At 36.8% G+C, this 15496-nt stretch overlaps 2 protein-coding genes across 5 annotated transcripts; both read right to left on the bottom strand.

The window, feature by feature from the left end:
• Positions 1 to 170: 170 nt before the first annotated feature.
• Positions 171 to 10054, bottom strand: LOC110672347 (DNA-directed RNA polymerase 2B, chloroplastic/mitochondrial). The gene is made up of 19 exons (XM_021835104.2): positions 8903 to 10054; positions 7483 to 7695; positions 7253 to 7386; positions 7015 to 7081; positions 6717 to 6775; positions 6324 to 6441; positions 6040 to 6153; positions 5759 to 5890; positions 5260 to 5676; positions 3837 to 3887; positions 3507 to 3577; positions 3321 to 3405; positions 3033 to 3185; positions 2870 to 2944; positions 2672 to 2761; positions 2517 to 2564; positions 1621 to 1735; positions 1431 to 1534; positions 171 to 1025 (listed from the first exon to the last, which is right to left on the bottom strand). Exons 1-19 carry the CDS (start codon positions 9812 to 9814, stop codon positions 915 to 917), a joined length of 3069 nt encoding a protein of 1022 aa, XP_021690796.2. The 5' UTR covers positions 9815 to 10054; the 3' UTR covers positions 171 to 914.
• Positions 10055 to 10583: 529 nt separating this feature from the next.
• LOC110672352 (uncharacterized) lies at positions 10584 to 15133 on the bottom strand. 4 transcript variants are annotated; one of them, XM_021835111.2, is made up of 7 exons: positions 14655 to 15133; positions 14492 to 14528; positions 13585 to 13821; positions 13426 to 13473; positions 11509 to 11954; positions 11287 to 11395; positions 10584 to 11099 (listed from the first exon to the last, which is right to left on the bottom strand). In XM_021835111.2, the coding sequence occupies exons 1-6, from the start codon at positions 14954 to 14956 to the stop codon at positions 11323 to 11325; spliced, it is 1143 nt and encodes a 380-aa protein (XP_021690803.2). In that variant the 5' UTR covers positions 14957 to 15133; the 3' UTR covers positions 10584 to 11099; positions 11287 to 11322. The 4 variants fall into 4 exon arrangements, with proteins under 4 accessions (XP_021690803.2, XP_021690802.2, XP_021690804.2 ...); XM_021835110.2 differs by having other exon boundaries at positions 10584 to 11105; XM_021835112.2 differs by having other exon boundaries at positions 10584 to 11154.
• Positions 15134 to 15496: the final 363 nt, after the last annotated feature.

Consider the following 15496-nt stretch of genomic DNA (forward strand, 5'->3'; position numbering starts at 1 on the left):
TCTTCTGCTTTTGTTTTGTGAATTGGCATTTCCTCATTTCATTTCAGTTCCTAATGTGGAAAATAAGCCTAAAAATCATTTTGAAGATGTCAGTTTAAAGTATGTCAAATTTCAGAAAAGCAATTAGCTATGCAATAAACTTCGGGGGGGAGGAGAATGAGGACACCATCTAGCACTCACATGAAATATATTCAGATAAATCAGTAATTTCAATGAGTTCTCTTGCTTTCCGGGGGGCTTTGCTTCATTCCTTTACAGCCAGAAAGCCGATTCATAGTTTATCACAGAAGTGAACTTCATAACAATTACACAAGGACCATATATATCCTCGATTCATGTGAAAGATGCAGAGCTTGTCATGACGCATCTAATGAGCCAGCATAGTATTGAGGGTTTTCTCTGAGATATCATAGAGGTTCACCAGATGTAAATGCAACAATACAGTCCACTACATTTCACATTGGATTTTTTTAATTCCTCTATTGAGACCTTATGCCCCATTCTGCATATTTTTCTTCAAAAAAGTAATGATGAGGACCTGCTACACAATTTTAGCACCTATTCCTTCATCCACATGTATCCTTGCCGATTCAGCTCCAGAAAAGCTTGTACCCAGGACTGATAACTTACGACTCCAGAACTAAAATTTCATGCTTGCTACACAACGTCACTCGAGGCTCTTAGTGAAGTAGAGATCATAGCCGCTGGAGATCTTTCTTTCTTTTTTTTTTTTTAAGAGCAACCCACTGGAGATCTTTGAGAGTGTCTTTAAAAATATATACATAGCTAGTCTCCACCATGAAATTCTTGTCAGATTGTGGGCTTTCCTTATCATGCTCACTTGTGCAAACAGGCTGACACCTAGAAATGTTGAGTCATGCTAGTGCAACATAAAGAAAAGCCCCTGCATTTGATCAGTTGAAGAAATATGGTGATTCTAACACATCCTGCAGATCAAAGTCTCCTCGTTCAGGTAAAGAGGGAAAGGATAATGTCGGAAAAGATTGCTGAAAGCTCTCCATCAACTGTTCACAAAACAAACACATTCATGATTATTACTTGAGACAAAACTAGGCAATAATGCAAACTCAATTTAACACAACTTTACACTGAAATTCAAGTAAGCTGCTGGAAATTTTTTTAAAATCTAAAAGGACAGCTGAATTAAGACTCGGTTCACTTCTAATAAACATCAACCATTTTTTTCCTTCTCTATTTATTCAAACGCAAAGCAGCCACAGTTGCTTGAGACAATATCAAACATGAAAAGCCAATTAAATTGATCACTTTAAAGATGGTTAACTCAACAAATTAAGAAAACATAAACTTGAAATGGGTTTCCCTTGAACAAATATATTATGATCCCCAGCGACAGCTGGGTTCCTTTATCTTCCCAACCTATTGGAAAATTCAGTAGTACTGACACTTACATTCTCCAGGATTGGTTTTTCGTAAAGCTCAACAAACTTTTCCCTGAGTATTCTGTTCATTTCATCCACATCACATGCATGCGTCCAATATGAATCGTGAACTCCTGCAGTCAAATAGCATTATACAATAATGAGAAATCAAAACTAGCAATAAGAAAGCAAATGAGAGGAAAGCCCACAATAAAAGGACCTGCAAAGTTTAGGCCTGCTTTTTTGCAGGCAACTGCAGTCATCATCATATGAGAACCATCAAGGGAGTGAACAAAATTTGGTGGGAAAGCTGTTCTCTGCCGCTTGACCATAACCTGCAACCATAGTACCATCAAACTTAAGACTTGAAACCAAGAAGTTCAACTTATTTGTCCCTTTTTTCAATATTTTGGTCAGAAATCCAAATTATGACAGACCTTCTAATTTTCTCAAACCATAATTTGTCTAAGATTTATTCTACTACAGGCACACCTTCTGTTTCACATTTGACTTTGAAAAATGGACAGGACTATAGACCATCTTCAAGAATATTGTAGCATGCCTCTGATTAAACTCTAAAATGAGTTCATAGCTGGCAAGGGAAATCAAGATTTTTTTTTCTTAGGGGTTCATTTAACATGTGTGCAAGAGGGATCAACAAATCCTATGTGCAAATATGCAAACCCAAGACCTTTGTGTAGTGGCAGACTGACACATTAACCAAATGGTGGCCACCTACTCAGGTAAGTCCAACAACCCCCCGCCCCCCCCCCCCCCCCCACCGGATCTTTCTTTTTCTCCCCCCTTTTTTGCCTGGTGTGTGCAGAGTGAGGGGAATGCATGTGCCCAAAGATGATTCATTTACTCCGAGTTGACTGGATTTCTCATTTAAGTCCCCCACCCAACACCTCATCAAAGCTGCTTTGGAGAATTGCAAAACATCCTAAGTAGAAATCCGTAGGACGGTAAGATGATGAGTTCCTGGGGCAACCTTTTCCAACATAAAACAAGCTAACCTAGACTTTTCAGATCTTTATGTGTTGCATGGTTGATAACTGAGTGCAGGTTGGCAAATGACAATAGCATAAAAGATATAACTAAAGCAGATTGAGCTACCTTTTCAGTTTCCTGTTGTAGTGTTAAGACCTGCAGGGAAGTTTTGATCTGCAATTTTACATGTAGCTAAATAAGTTAAAATGGCTTCATAATTAATATGAATGTAATAACAATAATTAATCACTGTTTATGCTCTATAAATTTTACAAACTCACGAGATGCCTTCCTAATTTACGGTAAGGTTGCACAACAGGAAGTCCAAGTGGAGTTGTCCACCTCACAGGCTCATTTTCAGATGCAATAATCTGGTAATGATCATGTTATTTAGTCAATACTCAATAGTCATAAAAGGAAAAATTAAAGAGAAGGAACATTCTACGGAAAAATTTTACATATATTTGAGAGAGACATGCCTTTGCACATTCACCAAGCCAGCTCATGATACTTCGTGCAGCTTCAAACATCTCTCCTAATGCAGTTAAAGTCACCTGCTCAATCATTAAAATACAAAATCAATGAAGCATTTGCCTGATTTTGTGAAGTGAAGCTGAATTACTACTAATATTCCTTTTCTACCTTTGCAGCATAGCAAGAGGAACGAAAGATCTCTGCATCATCTGCAATAAAACCACGTTCTTTCAACCTCCTCTTGATCTGATCTCTTGCACCAATATAAGTGACACCATATACAGATGTCATCACTGTCTGCTTCACCAATTTCCTATCAACCTGGAACAAATCCAACCACCAGAGACAGATATTAGTTTGAAGGCGCAAGTAATTTCCCACTTAAATGCTCATTTTGGGCAACTATAACCAGGCTAACATAGAATCATTATAATCAAGAATTAAAGTTTGCAGAACCTGATTAATTAATGTCCTTGCATGCAATGCATCAGGAAAAACAGCAGGATCTTTCTGTGCATCCCTCCTCATGATATCAAGCACTCTACATCACAAAATTGCACTTCTATCACTACTATTTTGCAGACAACTTCTATCACTGTCATGCTCAAATCTCTTCCACTATAGCACAAGAAACTAACTTACCTAGCAGCTATTCCTGAGTAGACATCTGCAGGCTTCTCTCCAGCAACCAGATTAACAGCAGCTGCTCCCAACTGCAGAAAATTTTCCGATGGAATCACAATGCAAAACTATTCAAAGTAGACATAAATACTGTTTTTTTTTTTTTTTTTTTTTTTTGGGGGGGGGGGTGTGGGCTTAAAATAACCTTTAAAATAATTGAACCAATGCATTTAAAAAAGAGAAAACATGTGCATATATATATTATGCACAGAAGGCTTTATATATCAGAAATCATCATGAGGAAAAAAGCAAACTTGAATATTGATTTTCAACTCTAGTTAAGGCCACCACCTTGTCTCTTCCTAGTGCAGCATAGTGTTGTAGGCCATTACAGGAACCATCCTAGAAAACAAATAAGCAGAAAAAGTATCTCAGTATCAGTTCTGAAAAGATATTACAATATCAGTACCAGGACAGACCAAATAAATGTGGTCTAAGGACAAGCAGGACCATGAGAAGAAAAAAGAAAAAGAATGAATAGGGAAAGAGCAAGTAATGCAACATGAGTGCTTTTGTTGACCACCCCAAAAATGTGTAACATGGAAATCACAGTGCATGGGACTAAAGATAAATAAAAATCCCAACATCCACTAGACCAAATAAAACCCAGTTCAAAGAATATTTGGTATTGTGGTCATTACTTTTTTCCTTCAATTAAATAAATCAAAAAAAGAAAACACATTCAGTAAACCAGTTACATTTGTTCTTTTACCTCCCTCTCTCTTTCTGCAGTCAAGTTTGGCTTTGGTGAAGATAGATGTGACTAACAGCAATCTTGATTCATATTGGCCTCTATTAGACAATAACTATGGAAAGGGAGAACATATGGTCAGGGGTTTATTTTAGTGACATTGGCTAGCTGCATTGTTAAGAATATTATGGAGTAATCTAATGGGCTTTGATGGCTATGGTTCAAAGAAAATCATGTTGGTGATTTAAATGTTAGGAAGCATTAGGGACAAAGTTAAAAAATTGAAGGTTAATGTTACTCCCGTAAGTTTTAAAGGACTAATTGTTAAAGGGGTAAAAAATAATTAATGGTGTAACAATTAATGGTGTTTGGTGCGAGAGGATAAATAATTAATGGCGTAATAGTTAATGACACTTGGTAGAAAAAAATAATGTCTTATTAGCATCTATTAAGCCCTATTAACCTAACCCTCCTAAGGTGTTTAACCTCTAAAGAGAGTATAAATATTAACAAGGTTAAAAATTAATCTAACCTCTTATTAGCATCTAAACAATAATAATAAGCGGTTAAAAGTTATAAGAGTAATAACTACCTCTTATTAACCTTGGACCAAATGCCCCATTAGTTGCAATGGCAACTAATGATAGTGGTCAATGTAAAGAATAGAAACGGCTTTGCTAAACACGATGAAAGCAACAAGAAAGAAGGCAAATCATTTTTTAAAGGAGCAAGAAAGATGACAAATTGTTTTTAAAAAACCAAATCTGTAAATGGTTTCCAGTTGCTTAAAAGAAATCAACATTAATGAACACATCCTATAGCATTTTGTTTACTTTCCAGTAGAAAGGGAGAGCAAGGAGTTTTTCTCTTTTGTTATTCTCATGCTTTATACTGCTCTTCTTCATCCACTTGCTAACACAAGTAAAACCTGTGACTAACCCAGTAGGACACTTTATAATCTATCTACAAAAGTTCTAGAGGAGTTCACATAAACACAATCTCATGACATTTTGGAGAAATTACCTGATGAATTGGAATATGTGAAATAAATGTTTCTGGAGAGGAACTTCTCAGAGCCTCAGTGAGATCAATGCATACTGCCAAGCACTGAAATGGATCTTCTGCATGTAACCACCAACGCTTTCCCTCAAGTGGCCTTTCTGCAGAATCAAATATATCATCCAAGTGATTCTCAGTAAAAGCCATTCGACCATCATATGACAACTTGTCCACACCACCAGCAAATAAATTTGCAAGGTGTATCTTGAGCCAGCGTAAGCCAGACTTTCCAAGAGGGCGTCCCTCAGCGAACTCCAAAATGCCCCGACACAGATCTGAACCAAGATGGTTCAAGTATGGGTGCATGGGATATGCACGTCCTCGAAAGTCGAGATTGTGTGGATAATAAAAACCTTCTTCATCCCTAATTTTCCGTGCTACCTGAATCCAATTAAGAAGTTTGGCTAAAACCTATATGGAAATTGAAACAATACTGTCTTACTTGAAGTGAAATGGATCTTACAGCAAGTTTTAGTTCAGTGTCACAACGCTGAGAGTGTCTCTCCTTGTTCTCTTTTTTCACAGATCTGATTTTCCACTTCCATTTCTTCAGCAATGCTTCATCTTCAGTATCTGGCTTTTCTGGCAAAGGAACCTGAAATGATGAAGTTTGATAATAATGGTTTTAATTTTATCAATCTATAAACACTCCTTATCGAGAACAATGATGAAATCAAATAATGTTAAAACAATCAAGAGTTACTTGGGAAATATTATTGAAAAAAAACAATATATGTAACTCACATCATTTTGATCTACCAAATCAGCAAGACGGCCTCCACTATTCCATATTCTATCCACAATACTAAGTACCCTCTTATTTATTCTCCATTTTGTATGTCCAAGTGTATCCAAAGCCTGGCAAATTAACTCAAACATATGACTGTGTCATCCTTCCTAAAACTGATGAAACTTAATACTGAGCATAAATAGCTGATATGCACTTCTCAATTGTTAGTACCACAGAGATTTAGATCAAATAATAAACAGTTCCGAATCAGGATGCACAGAATCTACTATTTACAAACCTCAAAAACTGGTTGAAGTTGCTCTCTAGACGTCCTCTTGACTGCCTCTCGTTGTTGTCTAACACCATGTGTGCGCATGACATAGGATGGCAAGAACAAGTGTGCTCCTTTGTCATAACTGCAGACAGTATGGAAAACATGGTTGATGAGACAATTAAAAATAAATCTAGCAAGCTATTTACTTATGCTTTCTAAAACAGAGAATTCCAGTCTAGTGACAATTTTATAAATTTACATATTGGCTTCATAAGGACAATTTTTTACTAAATAGAACTACAGCCACGCTTTAACCACCCTGCTTTGATTCCATGAATAGCATCCTGTTTAAATTATTGAAACTAAAATAAGATAAACAGCAACAAGAATGTAAACATGAAAAAGAATGTGCCATACCCTGTCCACTTTATTGGTGGCACCAACATTGGCATATAAGGAATTACCATGTGCCTTGCCTGTGCAGAGAAACAATAGTTTTATAGCTCCTTGTAAAAGAGAAGGGGAAAAAAATTCAATTTCAGAGGTACCATTAAAAAAGAAAATCAACAGATCTTATTTATTTCAGCCATTTAGACTATTTTATAAGTTTACACACTAGAAATGAACTAAAAACTACCAGCATACAAGTTCAACATCGTTAGAATGATACAATTATAGAATAAATTTTCATAAGAAGAATGACAGGATTACTAACAGTTATCTCAAGGCCCTTCAGAACTAGTGGGTCACACTGAATGATACCATATCTTCTGCCGCTCTCCCTGTTCAAAAAAGGGCCAATAAGCACTGATATGCAGTTACTATTATTATTTTCTTTTTTTTTTTTTTTGCACCCCCCGACAACAACCCCCCCCCCCCTCCCCATCGCATGTGCGCGCGGAGGGGAAATATAATATGAGCCCATCAAGTGATAGAAATGAATGACTCCTCACTTATTTCCATGTTTCAAAGTCCTGAATGTGTGTACAAACGCAGGTCGAATCTCAGGTGGATCATCAGCTGACTGATTAGCGGGAGGCTGTATATAAGCTGTTTGAATCAGCAATTCAATCAAACGGCTCCCAACCTGAAATATGTTCGGACACAGATCAAATTTTCATGTAACATACATATCAGGAAGAAAAAGTTAGTTTTCCCAGTGATTACATAATGATGCACAGACCTTAGCCTTAGCATCCTGGCTCCAGGGTTTTGAATCATCATGCCCCTTCACTATCTTCCTCACTGCAGGCAACTTTTGCTTCTTAATCAAATCAGTAACCTTTTTCCTTAACTTCTGCTGCTCCTTCACCATGCCATTAGATTCATCTTCCTGATTTTTCTCACTACCAGCTCTTTTCTTTTTGGTTTTCTCCAAGAACCTGTGTATTCTAACCTGATCCATTACAGAAACAGTTACAGATCCATACCAATTTCCAACAAAAATGAATGAAGAGGTCTGGGCAAGTAGTGGGTACAATATATGGACTATGATTAGCATCCTTATGTACTTATTCTTTATGGGAAGGGGCAACCTCATGTGAGACAAGGAACTATATTTTGATTTTCACATATGCCCATTTCTAAATGATTTAAAAAATTTGCAGAATTTTTTGTCCTGTATCACCAAAGTGACACACTATGAAAAGTAGGTACAAGTGCAAATATAAATATGTAAAATACACATTGTTGCATCCAGCAGGGAAGTACTAAAAGCATGAATCCACATTGATAAAAAGTTTCAAAGCTCAACAGAGATGTGTTTTCCATAAAAGAAAAGTTGAAAATTCCAGTCCTTTAAGCCCACCATGCATATAATGTAAAAATTGCTAGTTCTGTAAAGAAAGCTGATAGCCAGCCAAGGTTCATGCTACAAAAACTCATAAATAATGACAAAAAATTTGAATCTTGGCACCTGTAACACTATTGTTTTTCCCTAACTGCCTTGCTAACCAAAACAAGAATTTAGACCACATACAGGACCAAAAGATACTATGATAATAAATTTGATACTAGGAAACTACAGATATAGGGAGCAAAAAAAATCAACTAAAGTGTCTTATAGCCATCGATCTCCATCCAATCTGAACCAAAATAAGCTCTCATCAAGTCATATCTTTTGTTGATATTTTGTAAGATGATGCAAATTTGCCTTAATAGAGACCTTCACTTCCTTGAAATCGAGGCTTCATCAATTCTAGATCCCTGATTTTATGGAATTTACATACAGACCCTAGTTTATCACATATCACTATGGCTTCGACATCTAAGTTTCATAAATAATTATCATTGCACTATTGCAGAAGGTAACTTGGCCAGTGGCGACCTTTCTTCCAAGTCCAATAACCTCTATGGAGGTTACCAGCTGCAACCTCAAAGAATATGTTTTTTTCCCTTTCCCTTGGCTTACTGAATTTGTACATTCTTATAATTTTCTATACCTATCCTAACTTCTAACACATATCATATAAGGCATCATTCACAAATTTAAATCCAAAATAACAAACAGACTAGTTTCCACTACTAAAGTCTACAATAAAAGTGCAATTCAAATCCAAACAGACAGCAGGGTAAACAATTAAAACAACTTATATATTGCACACCTCCTGATCAATTGCATCGCCAATTTTACAAGCAGCAGCCACAACCATTGCACATCCATGTCCCCCACCGGTCATTACCAGACCCACCAGCTTATGCATTGTAATTACAGCCATCATATCAGCTGGTAACTGATCAAAATATGGAGCATAAGCCGTCCTATTCTTTCCCTCTCTAATCAACTCTTGCTCTTTCAGAATGGCATCCCTCAGAGGCTCAAACCAACCAAGAAACAAAGACTTCATATAAGGTAAATTTGGAGCCAATTTCTGTTCACACATGTCCGTTAAAAGCTCCTTATATTCTTTGGCCGCCTGTTCCCATGCTTCAGTCTCGATTTTCACCTGCCTTCTCCTCAACATATGATACTTCCCTGAACTCATTCCTCGTTCCTTCTTTCTCATATATTCTTTCTCTCTCCACTCTTCTCTCCTCATCTCCTGCAATAATTCTTGGACTTCTTCAACGACAGAGACGTCGTCTTCAACATCTGTCGATGATGAAACAGCCTCAGCTACATTTACATACCCTCTGAGCCTCAAATACACACTAGACAGAGAAACATTAGTAATATCATTAGCGCTATTCCTAAGGAAGCCAAACCTCTCATGTGTCAGAATTCCACCGTATTGGCGAAAACGCAGTTCAGCATTTGAGATATTTTGTGGATGCAATTTGAATTTTTGGGTGAAAATGGATTCCTGGAAAGGAAATACAAAGCTACAAGTGCCTGAAAACGAATGAGAACTGAGGGATTTCCAGGAGCTTTTTGAAATGGCTTGTTTAGCTACGTTTCTCCACATAATAGTGGATACTTTTGGTGGGTTTGAAGAGTGTATTTCTGATTTTGTATCAAAGGAAATGAAATGATCGAACTTTTGGGCAAAAACTAAAGGGGACTTGGCGCTGGACATCAAATTAATGTAAAATTTTTGAACGAACCAGAGAAAAATCGAAGAGATGGAGAGATTAAAGGAGACGAGTAGATGAAGATATCTGAGAAAGAAATTGGATACATAGAGAATGAGAAGTAGTAGCCGCCTTAAACCCGCCTTAAACCTTCTTTGGGTTCTTTGCAGTTGCTAATCGTCTGCTTAGTTTCACTTGCCCAGTTGCCCTGAGGGGCGATTTTCCAATTTTCAAATATTTCGAGGGATTATATGAAAACAAAAATCGTCCAATTTGCCCGTACAAATTGGTTAATTAATATAACGCCGGGCCTTGCTAGATGGGCCCCAAGTTGGCCGACATTTTATATTCAAGGCCCATCCCATATCGAATAAAACGTACATGGATACTCAATTTTCTTTAGGATATCCAAATTAAAATTCAAATATGTTACTATTTTTCTTTGTTAAACCTTTTTTTTTATTATAAAAATAGATTTCTCCAAACATTTCATTTTTCCTTGCCTTTTTGTAATATAGCATTTTCATGCATAACTGTTTCCACAAATGCAAGCCAACTTGCTGATATCCAGACGAATTTTGACTACAAAACCAGAGGGCGCAAATCCTAAAATGTTATTGTTGAACAACTTTGCCGCTTCCAACCCAAACATAAAACCCACGTACTTAACAAAAATTACTTCTTTGATTTAGAATATTCTTTTTACATAAAACTTTCCTTTATATTCGAATGCGAGGAATTTGTAAGACAACATTTGCTTTGAGAGTCAAATCATAATTTCATCAACACCTTGAATCTCTACATTTAATTCTTATCAAAGTGTGAGACAGAAAGCAGAGGAGGAGATGATAGCAATTACAAATACGAAATTCAAGCAGGAAACATCAAGAAATTATGCTAGTAAAAACGCCCGGTTAACCTTAGAAAGCAGAAAGCCATTTTAGCTGCGTGACAAGGAGCTCTGCTTCTCAACAACTTGAACTGGTCCTTTTGTAGCCATTTTAGACACATCTTCACATCATTTTGGTGAGAATTATTCTTCTTCCTCCCCTTCTATGACTATGGTCTATGGGCACGTATAGAAAACTAGTGAATATCTCTCCACAGGGGGGTGCTGGAGGATGTGAAGTATCTAGAAAATATTCCTTTCAAAATTGTTGACAAGTGAAGCTGAGTGCTGGCTGCATCGTGATGTAGAGTCTCTGGAGTCCAACCTCCTGCATCTTACATCCATCTCAATAAAAAATAAAGGGAAGCTTTCAAGATTTTGCATACTGAAACTGCCAAGATCTGTTCCTGTGCAACACAAGTAAGGTTCCCAAATGAATTTGAATGCATTCAAACCCTAGAAACACACACAGAGTGAGTGAGGTGAGACAATGAAGTTTACTGGTTAAAGTAATTTCTTATTTCTCTGGAAATTTCACTATCAAAACAGCACCATCAACCCAATCAAATAATTGAAGAAAAAGACAACCTGAATCAATGAATCCTTGAATTTACTGCTTTTTCTTCAGAGAGCCGCTGAGGTGGGCTTGAAACAATCAATATTGCACAACCTGACTGACCTTATCATGTCGCCAAAGCTACCACCACAATTGACATTTGCCACCACATTAGGAACAAAGAAGAAAACAAATAAATGCTAGAATTGAAGAGGGGAAGGGGATAAAAGAGAAAAAAAGATAAGATAGCTTACCGATCAATGCTGTTCCTTGCTTTCTCAGGATGGTCCGACACATAATTCTCTTTGTCAGGGCAATCCACACTCTTTCTTGATCTCTCTCTCCTATCAGTGCTGGTTCTTGATTTCTCTCTACAGTCTGTGCTTAGCCTGGTCTTTTCTCTTTGCTCAATATTCTTTCTAAACTTCTGTCTTTGATCCATGTTTGGTCTAGAAATCTCTCTACAATCTGTGCTCTTCCGGGGATTCCCCGCTTGATCTGTGACTGGCACAGATCCATTTCTAAGATGAGATGATCTCTCAATAGCTGATATGAACTTCTTGAGATGTTTGATGTATTGAGGATAAAGCTCCAAGTCACAATGATTTCCTCCCTTCACCCATAATGGTTCATAGTTCTCTTTGCAAAGGTCCCAAAGCTGCTTACCATGGGACCAATCTACAACATCATCAGCAGTGCCCTGCAAGAGAGGCAAAAAAAAAAAAAAAAAAAAAAAAAAAAGCCCAGCAATTAAGCTTAAGCCTGAAAATTTATAAAAATATTTTTGGTAAATTATGGTGCTTTAACTGGTTCATGAAGAAAGAAAGCTCACTGTTTATCATGGCAGCTGCCAACTAATATCAACAAATTCTAAACATTTCCACCATAATCTTAAAACATTCAAACCTTGTAAAAAAATATTATCTGATACACACAGTGAAAAGACCAGCATATATAAGGTTCACACAACACTAAAATGACAACCAGGTGATACTTTGGATAATTTTAAGCCTTAAAATTATTGCATTAAATCGGTGATTTTTAATGAGGAACTAATGTTTATTCACATGTTCAGTTGGCTGTATTTTGAGGACCACCCTCAATATTCCACAGTGCTAATGTCAAGCTCGCTACTCTGAAAAATGTAATACTACAAATTAAACATGCATCAAGTTAGCGGGAAAATAATGTTTAAAGTTGAAAATAAAGGTCAATTACAATATACATATCTGCAAGCAGAATGCATTCCTAGACAACACTCATCATCTCTTGCTGCATAGATGTGGCAATTCATCTTGCCTCAAATGATTGCAAACAAGACTTAACATAATCTGAAAACAAGTTGCAACAAAAATACATCAGCAAGTAATTGTCTTCTTAGTTTTGCTGCATTCTCAGGAAGATTCAGCTGAGTTTACTAGTTAAAAGCATTTATCCGCATCTATATGCTATTTTGATCCAAGTTATGAATTTCCAATACTTCATATTCTTAATTGCATGTGATGACACATATATATGGCCAAGTTCTTCCTATGATATTGCTGCTGCTTTTATTATCTCAAAGATTTCTTGATCTTTCACCAGGTAACACAGCAAACTTCTTCGGAAGACAGTATTATAATGCAACTCAAAAGAACTCAACTAACACTAATTCCAATATAGTAGAACCTGCTCCATGATTTCTTTTCTCAAACAAAACCCCACCAAATTGGTAACCTTGCGTAGGACTTGTTACCACACCAACAACCAGAAAGCACATATACAATACTCAAAAAGCATGCAAAGCACACTGTAAGCAAAATTCAGAATTCAGAACTTATGCCCATGACTGGTTTCTCAAGTTATAGATCATAAATTCATATCTGCATCACAGAGACATGCGAATTTACTTTATGACTGCGTGTGGATATGACACATTTAAACACGCATTAGATTATGGCAGCAAACCCTGCATCTTATACGACTCCATAAGAAGCAAGAACTCCTGCCAGATCATATAGGTGACTGCATTGGGTTCTCTAGACTTCACCAAGTGCCTCAATGAGCATTTCCCATGAAATGTGGGTAAGTAAAAGGGAAAGTCAAGCACCACATTAACATTAGCAAGCCATACTCTAAAATATATCACAGACTAGCCATCAATCTCAGTTTCTTTAAAAAAAAAAACTCACATGGATTACCAATACTGGACAATTGACCATTGGCATTTTATCAACATTCTGCACATTATTAAAGCAAAGCACCATTAACATATAGTTAATTTTTTAAATACTGGAAACATTTAATGCATCAATACTCTGCAACTGAGCACTTAATGACAAAAACAGTACCTTATATATATCAAACCAATATGTTCGCTTCACAGGATACATGACACGAAGGCCAGAAGCAATTGGACTATGTAGAACCACAGCTCTCAATTTCATTAATCGGGCTGCTAAATCTAGAGTAGGTCCACTTCCAACTGATTGTCCATATAAGATGATATCCTCTTCCTTCACCCCATATCTCTCTTCAAGGCACCTATATGCAGCTTCTATGTCAGCATAAGTATTCTGCTCAGTTGGCTGCCCGAAAGGAATGAGGAACAAAGAACGAAGGTTAAGCTACCTTCTAAACAGTGTCAAAGCATAAAACTTAACAAAAAAAAAAAAGATAAAAAATCATTGGTCCATTTGCAGTTCCTTGAAAAGTTGAAATCAAGATAGACCATTATAAATAAATCTAACACTCCTTTTGGTTGCCAAGATACTGAGACAATTGCAAAGAAACCGAGAGCTAAGTATAAGATTCCATAACCGGCAAACGAGGGACACTTGGTGGATAAGCATCTATATAGTTCAGGAAAATTCCGACCAATCAAATAACTAAATAAAAGCATTCCTACACTTAAATGAAAATTTTGGGACAAAATCTACTGCTCCAATGTTTTATGAAGAAAGGCAAGCCACAAAAGGAAACCCCAATTCTTCAAATTCATCGGCCCCGACAGCATTTAATACTCGTATTAAGTTCATCTTTCAAACCTGAAGTCATTAAAAGGGAAAAAAATAGAATGAATATGAAATTTCAAATTTTCACTTCCTTCACTGTTCTTCCCTTCTCACAATCAGCAAACAGTTAAGTTTTTTTTTTTAAAAAAAAAAAAAGCAGATTTGCTCCTTTTCTAGCCATATTTTCTCAGCAGCAAGACGAATCAAACCGAAAAAATAAGAAAGAACAGAGCAAATCATATACCTTCCCACTGGATTGTCCATACCCACTATAATCGTACCTGCATACAAAATACCAACCACTTCAAAATTAAAAAAAGTATACCCAGACAATATTATAACTTTTCCCTTTTTCTTTAACCAAAAAAAAAAAAAAAAGGTGTGGATATGCAGTGACTGAGACTAACCCCATCAAGTTGACCCGTAGATGCAAGCTGAGCTCATTAAACAAATCAAACATCTGCCCCAGATCGGCCGCGTTGCCATGGGAGTAGAGCAGAGTCAATGAAGCAGCAGGGTTCTTAAAATACACCGCCACCACCTGATTCCCTCTCTTGGTATCCAGCTTCAAAACATCGACATTTTCTCTCGTCCCCACCTCCACCATCATCAACTTCCCACTCGACTCGTCCATCTCCACCTGGTAAGAAGGCGGACTCGGCGGAAAAAATGCGAACTTCGCCGCCATCGTTGACGTAACGGCCCCCATCCTCAAAAAAACACAAAATGCCAATCCAAATCACCGCATCCAGAATACGAAGAAATAAATTAATTAATTTCGTTCTTAGGGTTTAGAGATTTTAAGCTCTGGTGACGAAGGTAAGGAAAAGAGGCGGAGCGGAGGGAAGAGAAGAGGAAATTCCGGTGAAGAAAAGCAAAGCACGTGTTAAAAAAAAAAAGGGATTTTATCGCGTGATGAGGATGTTGTGGTAAGAAGACACGTGTCTTTGTAGGGATGGGGTTGAGGTGGGGACCAGCCCAGAAGGAGGACTGCCATTTTACTTTGTAAGGAAAAATTTAAAAAAAAAAAAATTCCTGCTTATTTCGTCAATGTATCTTTTTTCGTTGGAATTATCAGCTATACAGCTACCATAATAAACATTTTTGTTTTTAGCAATTAAACTCAACAAGAAGGACGAACAAGAAGTATACCAATTATCTCCTAAATTGTTCAAAATTTTATTATTAATTATTTAATTTTTTTATTTTTATTTCATATATTCTTTTTTTTTTTCAATTCAATTATTCA

Source organism: Hevea brasiliensis, chromosome 16, assembly GCF_030052815.1.
Source record: "Hevea brasiliensis isolate MT/VB/25A 57/8 chromosome 16, ASM3005281v1, whole genome shotgun sequence".
Taxonomy (NCBI): domain Eukaryota; kingdom Viridiplantae; phylum Streptophyta; class Magnoliopsida; order Malpighiales; family Euphorbiaceae; genus Hevea; species Hevea brasiliensis.

What these genes read in the sequence shown, in the direction of transcription:
- LOC110672347 (XM_021835104.2), bottom strand. Translation starts at nt 9,814, where the DNA reads ATGTCCAGCGCCAAGTCCCCTTTAGTTTTTGCCCAAAAGTTCGATCAT. An exon ending in CACATATTCCAATTCATCAG is followed by an intron (nt 3,888 to 5,259) that starts GTAATTTCTCCA and finishes TTTGTTTTCTAG; the next exon opens with GATGGTTCCTGTAATGGCCT. An exon ending in TACTCAGGAATAGCTGCTAG is followed by an intron (nt 3,406 to 3,506) that starts GTAAGTTAGTTT and finishes TTTGTGATGTAG; the next exon opens with AGTGCTTGATATCATGAGGA.
- LOC110672352 (XM_021835111.2), bottom strand. Translation starts at nt 14,956, where the DNA reads ATGGGGGCCGTTACGTCAACGATGGCGGCGAAGTTCGCATTTTTTCCG. An exon ending in ATGGACAATCCAGTGGGAAG is followed by an intron (nt 13,822 to 14,491) that starts GTATATGATTTG and finishes CCTTTCGGGCAG; the next exon opens with CCAACTGAGCAGAATACTTA. An exon ending in ATTGGTTTGATATATATAAG is followed by an intron (nt 13,474 to 13,584) that starts GTACTGTTTTTG and finishes AATAATGTGCAG; the next exon opens with AATGTTGATAAAATGCCAAT.